The sequence below is a fragment of the Quercus suber genome, unplaced genomic scaffold (assembly GCF_002906115.3).
Source record: "Quercus suber isolate HL8 unplaced genomic scaffold, Cork oak 2.0 scaffold_632, whole genome shotgun sequence".
Taxonomy (NCBI): domain Eukaryota; kingdom Viridiplantae; phylum Streptophyta; class Magnoliopsida; order Fagales; family Fagaceae; genus Quercus; species Quercus suber.
The window spans coordinates 138,023-145,471 of NW_027070074.1; the positions used below are offsets into that span (position 1 = coordinate 138,023).

Sequence of the window (7,449 nt, forward strand, 5' to 3'; positions counted from 1 at the left end):
TTCATCATTCAATATTGCTGAGTCTTCTTCACAGAACCAAACACCGATTAAAAAAAAATATACATATACATATATATATATATATATAAATTTGCCCAACCTTAAAGCCTTGTGCTTTTAAAGAGCCCAAAAAAATTAGGTTTTGTGCTTCCATTCTTTGCCCTAGCGTAAGTCAAAATTCAGAAATCCAAATCAGCCTCAGACGTTGAAGATCGGCCCTTTGTAATCGTCTTTCATCGATCGATCGAACCACTGATGTCTCAACTACTGTTGTCCCAGCGTCTACCAGACGACCTCGTATATGAGATCCTCACTTTGCTACCAGTGAAATCCTTAATCCGATTTAGATGTGTTTCTAAATCTTGGTACTGCACAATCACTGACCACAATTTCATTATGGCTCAGTTTGACCGATCTAAATCATTATTCAATAACAACAACAACAACGACAATAACAATGCTTATATGTTTTTCACCAAAAAAAAAACCAATGATTATATGTTGACTTTAACCTCATTTTACAGAAAAGAATTTTGTACGGCTGTTTACAATAGCGACCGCACATTTACCGAGATTTCTAGATTTCAAGCCCCCTGTTATTACGGTGTTGCTGGCTGCTGTAGGGGCATGTTCTACTTTGTTCATGAAGCAGAATATAAAGTAGAAAAAGAGAATAACAGAATGTATTTTTGGAATCCAAGCATTAGAAAGTTTAAGAAGGTTCAACTTACTCCCTTGAATATTCATGATAAAGTTGTTTATGGACTTGCGTATCATTATCAAAACAATGACTACAAGATTCTAAGAATTATTTTTTATCCAATTTATCATCAACCAAAGCCAGCTGAGGCTGAGATTTACACATTGAGTACCGATTCTTGGAGAAGGGTTGTAATATCTGTGGAGTCCTCAAGTGGGTCTAAACCCATTGAGTCAGTTCATTATGAACTTAAGGGTCCCCCTTGCTTTGTATTTTTTAATGGAGCCCTACACTGTATAGCATGTTCTCAGGACCACAAATTCATTCTGTATTTTGACGTTAATGATGAGAGATTCCGTGAGATATTGCTGCCTCAAAATTACTTAGATGGACTTTCTCGATATTCACAACATCTGGCAGTGTTCAAGGGATTGCTGGCTTTGATTGTTTTTGATGGAAATAGTAAAATATTCCATATATGGATGATGAAGGAGTATGGTGTGGCAGAGTCTTGGATTAAGAAAAGTGTACCTATGAAAGAAGATTTATGGTTTTTAGGCATCACTTTCAATGGGGAACTTCTGATTCAAAAGTTTAACCCCTTTCGGACGCTTACATTTCACCCTGAGAGTTTAAATGAGGAAATTCTTGAAATTCCAGATTATGAATGTATGTACACAGATTTTTGGGTGGAGAGCCTACTTTTACTTGATGGGATTTAAATACAAACTTAGCAAGTTGGAGATTCTAGCAAGGTAATCATCCTTTTGAAATATATATTGACAACTCATTATGCTATAAGAAATTTCTGTTATTTATGTATTTGTGATTAAATGAATCTGGCATTATATCGTGTTTTCTTTTCTTTCTGTTTGTTCTAGGCCTGCAAGTAATTCTTTGAATGTAGAAAGTACATCTTTTTTAACAGAATAGGGTTCCTTTGGGGAGTGGGGACCATGGCTACTATTTGAAAGCTGAATTTGTGTGAGAAATGTTGTGCACATTCTAGAACATGGTATGTCACGATGAAACATATATGTATTGCCAACATAATCTCATTTAATTGGTCATAGCTTGGTGAGTACTTGTTTTGGAATCAAGTTGACAATTAAGATTTGTATTACCTGTTAACTGTTGATACTTGTTGGTACCCTTAATTTTGAGTTTTTCAACAAACCATATTTTCATGTATATACCCTTAAAAAAAATTAATTAATTGCACCCACTCACATATATGCATCTCTGTCAACCATTGAATACCAGAAGAGTTTCTACTAAATGCGTTGAAATAAACACTATCAGACTTCTGCTAACATGTAATTGGTTGGCGCCCCTTGGCTCCTGCATCAAACCTAATGGCTTGTAGGTTGTCCAAATTTACCATTCTTGTCATGTTCTTTTAAATGATAAACTCCTACTATGCTCCTACAAATGTTTCACAATCTGTTAGTCACTTTATACGACTTAGAAAGCATTTGCAACTTTCACTAGTATCATAGCGTCATCCAAAGGATTATGATGTAGGATCTGAATTTCGGAAAATACTTCCTATGAATCACTACATTGGAGGAATTTCTTAATAAGGGATCATACATGTTTGTTTTTTTTCTATTGATGTCGATGGTGAAAGATTCCAAGAGACAATGCCTCTTGGCATTTACTTGCTTGGAATCTGTGGAATAATTTGACAATACCAAAGAATTCAAGGGATTGCTGGCTTTGGTTAAATTCAGTGAAGCTGAGAAGGAATTATAGGGAGTGTGATATGCTGCACATAGGGTGATAAAGAAGAATGATTGTGTTTAGTCTTGGAATTAACAAATGTTACTACCACTGCATCAAGTTGCATGTTTTTTTTTTTTTTTTTGCTGTGCTGGCAATGGGAAATTTCTAATTAATAGGCGTGCAGGCTCATATTGTGTAAACTCTTAGCATTTATATGAGTTCAATCTTGGTACCATAAAGCCTATAATCATGCTGTACTTACACATAAGAGCTCTCTTTACAGAGTTTGGCAACTGCAGATTATTTAAATTAGAATAAGAAAACTCAGACGATGGTTCAGTTACAATATATTTTAAGTCAGCTCGGGTAGAATATGTTTAGGATGAAGTTATTATCTTGATTGTTTTCCATTCTTTCTTATTGCTTTGTGTTAATGTTGCTATTCACATGCTAGAATGTGACTCAAAGTCATGGACAACTAGATTAGCTTAAGCTCTTTGGCTACAGCCTGAATATTAGGAAGACAAAAAAAAAAAAAAAAAAAAAAAAAAAAAAAAAAAAAAAAAAAAAAAAAAAATCATTATGTATTTTGACGTTAATGATGAGAGATTCCGTGAGATATTGCTGCCTCAAAATTACTTAGATGGACTTTCTCCATATTCACAACATCTGGCAGTGTTCAAGGGATTGCTGGCTTTGATTGTTTTAGAAGAAAAGAGTAACATATGCCATATATGGATGATGAAGGAGTATGGTGTGGCGGAGTCTTGGATTAAGAAAAGTGTACCAATGAAAGAAGTTGTACGGTTTTTAGGCTTCACTGTCAATGGGGAACTTCTGATTCAAAAGTTTAACCCCTTTCGAACACTTTCGTTTCACCCTGAGAGTTTAAACGAGAAAATTCTTGAAATTCCAGGTTATAAATGTATGTACACAGATTTTTTGGTGGAGAGCTTACTTTTACTTGATGGGATTTAAATACAAACTTAGCAAGTTGGAGATTCTAGCAAGGTAGTCATCTTTTTGAAATTTATATTGACAACTCATTATGCTATAAGAAATTTCTGTTATTTATGTATTTGTGATCTGGCATTATATTGTCTTTTCTTTTCTTTCTGTTTGTTCTAGGCCTGCAAGTAATGCTTTGAATGCAGAAAGTATATCTTATTAAACAGAATAGGGTTCCTTTGGGGAGTGGGGACTATGGCTACTATTTGTAAGTTGAATTTGTGTGAGAAATGTCGTGCATTCTAGAACATGGTATGTCACGATGTAACATACATGTATTGCCAACATAATCTCATTTAATTGGTCATAACTTGATGAGTACTAGTTTTGGAATCAAGTTGACAATTAAGATTTGTATTTAACACACCATATTTTCATGTATATACCTTTAAAAAAAATTAATTAATTGCACCCACTCACATATATGCATCTCTATCAACCACTGAATTCCAGAAGAGTTTCTACTAAATGCGTTGAAATAAACACTATCAGCCTTCTGCTAGCATGTAATTAGGGGAAATTATTGTGTACTTCCGGAGTATCATATATACGTACTCCCTCCTCTCACATGAATGGTAGGTCTCACTAATTAAATATATGGTGGGACCTACCATTTATAAAAAAGGGAGAAATATACATTTATGGTACTCTGGAAGTACCTAATAATTTTCCTGTAATTGGTTGGCACCCCTTAACTCCTGCATCAAACCTAATGGCTTGTGGGTTGTCCAAATTTACCATTCTTGTCATGTGATAAGCTCCCTACTATGCTCTTACAAAAGTTTCACAATCTGTTAGTCACTTTATACGACTTAGAAAGCATTTGGGATTTTCACTAATATCATAGCACCGTCCAAAGGATTATGATGTAGGATCTGAATTTTGGAAAATACTTCCTATGAATCATTACATTGGATGGAATTTCCAAATAATGGATCGTACATGTTTGTTTTTTTCTATTGATGTCAATGGTGAAAGATTCCGAGAGACAATGCCTCTTGGCATTTACTTGCTTGGAATCTGTAGAATGATTTGACAATACCAATGATACCTTAGAATTCAAGGGATTGCTGGCTTTGGTTAAATTCAGTGAAGCTGAATAAGTAATTACAGGGAGTGTGATAAACTGCACATAGGGTGATAAAGAAGTAGATTGCGTTTAGTCTTTTTTTTTTGCTGTACGGAAAACTTCTAATTAATAGGCATGTAGGCTCATATTGTGTAAACTCTTAGCATTTACATGAGTTCAATCTTGGTACCACAAATCCTAAAATCATGATGTACTTACACATAACAGCTCTCTTTTACAGAGTTTGGCAACTGCAGATTCTTAAATTAGAATAAGAAAACTCAGATGATGGTTCAGTTAACAATATATTTTAAGTAAGCTTGGGTAGAATATGTTCAGTTACAATATATGTATAGGACGAATTTATTATCTTGATTGTTTTCCGTTCTTTCTTATTGCTTTGTGTTACTATTTCTATTCACATGCTAGAATGTGACTCAAAAGTCATGCACAACTAGATTAGCTTAAGCTCTTTGGCTACAGCCTGAATATTAGGACGACAAAAAAAAAAAGAAAAAGGAAAGAAATATAAGGTGTAGCCTATATTTCAAAAAGTTTTAGCCACCTTTTTCAAAACGTGCTAGGTAACTACTTTTGATTGAAGCTATTTATTCTTCACGGATGATTTGGTATTGTTTGCCAATAGGAAAAATTTTTAAGATCTAAAAGCAGTCTTGGATGTGTCCTTTCAACGAGAACCCTTGATTCCTTGGATAGAACTTGTAAGAATTTCTATGGGGATCAACTGAGGAGAAACTCGAGTTACATCTTTTCTGTTAGAAAAAAATCACAAGGCCTAAGAATGATGGGCTTTAGGCCTCCAAGCTGATAAGCCCAAAAATTTAGCCTTGTTATTTAAGTTAAATTGGAGACTAAAGGTTCAAAAGGATAAAATTTGGGCCATGGTTCTTACTTCTTAGTAGTAATTATAGGAACTCCCAATCTACCTTGTTCTAGAACATGGACTGCCATAAAGAAGGATTAAAGTGTATTTGTTAAGGGAACTAAATGGATGGTTGGACCTAGTTTGATAAATGGCTTGTTGACGGGGTATTACGGAGCATGATTGCTGGACTTCTATCTCCTGGAGAGGAAAAACTGCGGATCAAGGAGGTGGCATATGAAGGCCTTGGGAATTTTAATATTTGCTCAATTGTCGTCCCTATGGACCTGGTGCTCCCTATTAATTTTTTGACTATGATTTTGTAGTTGATTAGGAGCAACTCTTGTTGCTCTGCTTTATGTCAGGGGTCTCTCTTCTCTTGGAATTTATTCTTTTGTTTAGCAATTTGAAGTCTCAAGATCCATAGATACAGAGTGATCTTTAAACTTGCCCCTAAAAACAATGATTTAGTTAGTGAAGTGAAACACTTGGCTGTTGAGTATTTCTTTTGTGTTGATCATTCACAACTCACAAGCGGAAGAAAAAGCACTCGGTCAGAAATAGATTGAATATTCCTGATTGACATAAACTCAATATGGCTGGCTCTTCCTAGGGCAACTTGGGTGTGGCAAGTGGTGGTGATATCTGAGACCATGGAGGACTATAGATTATAGGGTACACACAGCCATTGTTGTAGCTTCTAGTGTAGATATGGAGTTATGCGCCCTTAGATATGGCCATAAGATGTCTCTTAACTTAAATTTTTGGCTAATAGAAGTTGAAATTGATGTTAATGTGGATGTGGAATGGGCTGGTGGGCATCCTTCTAGTATATCTCTGAAAATCTCTCATTACAGATTGCAAGAACCTCCTTAGTCAAATACTGCAGGTTAAGATTAATCATTGCTTCAAAGAACCTAACTAGTGTGTTGACGCCTTGGCTATGAAAAAGGGTTGGCATGCAGCTAGAGTTTATTTTGCTTTACTATTACAACTTGGGTTTGTATTACGAGGGGTTTTGTTCTAAAGATGGTATAAATAATTAATATTATGGAAGTCTTTTATTATATATATATATATATATATTTTTTTTTTAAATTTTGATTGAAGCAACATTACCTTTTACTTTAGCACAATTGTGTTTTGAAAAAGCTGTCCCAACTGTTAGGAAAAACTGTGACAGCTATCATGAGACAGCTATCACAGCTATCATAAGACAGTTGTTGCTTGGGGCAGAAGTAGATGAGGTCAGCCGGGTGATTTTAGATTGCTGGAGAGGACATTAAGAATTTTTTTCATGGATTTGGCTGAAAATGGTAAGATCTCTTTCAAGGGTATCTTGTTATTTTGGGTATAGTAGCTGGCTGCTGAGATTTCAGCATTAAATGGCTGGTGAGATCACTTCCAGCTGGGTGTCAAGTGTTGAGCACACTGCTAGTATTCTGCTGGAAATGTTTCATGTTTTGGGTGTCTGTATTTTTAGTCCAAAGTTCTATTACAACACATTTTTAGTAAGTAATAGAATGATTGGTTGATAGTTAATGAAACTTTAGAGATTTAGTCAAGGTCTCATTGTGTTGTGACTTAATCTTGGTAAGCAAGAAGAGCATTTAATGCTCTGCTCTAGCAGCTAGCAGATGAATATTTGGTTTGATTGTGGCAGACATCAGCTGGATATTTAGAGAAATCATGAATATTCTATATGTTTGGAGATTAAAGATAGCCAATCAGATTAGACCATGTGTTTGAGTTGGATTTTAGCTGAAAGTAGTAACGTAGTTTATGTAGAATAATATAATAAAATTTCTAAATTTGTATAGAAACAGCTGGAGATTGAATGAATAGCTATTTTCTCAGCATTTAGATGGTTGAAGATATTGAGTATTTGTCATATGATGAATATTAAGTTTTAAGAAAAGAGCAATGGGGAGTTTTATCATCTTAAGTGCTATGTGATAAGAGATGTTTACTATATGTTACCCGCTACATATGGACTCGTTAGAGTTTAGGGAGTTGGAGCAGACACGCCAAGTAACATGTTTTTTTTTTTTTTTTTTTTTTTAA

The 7,449-nt window shown here is 34.8% G+C and overlaps 1 protein-coding gene across 1 annotated transcript; it reads left to right on the forward strand.

Moving 5' to 3' along the window:
- The first annotated feature begins 255 nt into the window (after positions 1 to 255).
- LOC112038541 (F-box/kelch-repeat protein At3g23880-like) lies at positions 256 to 1,422 on the forward strand. The gene has a single exon (XM_024071359.1). It carries the CDS (start codon positions 256 to 258, stop codon positions 1,420 to 1,422), a length of 1,167 nt encoding a protein of 388 aa, XP_023927127.1.
- The last annotated feature ends 6,027 nt before the right edge of the window (positions 1,423 to 7,449 follow it).

What these genes read in the sequence shown, in the direction of transcription:
- LOC112038541 (XM_024071359.1), top strand. Translation starts at nt 256, where the DNA reads ATGTCTCAACTACTGTTGTCCCAGCGTCTACCAGACGACCTCGTATAT.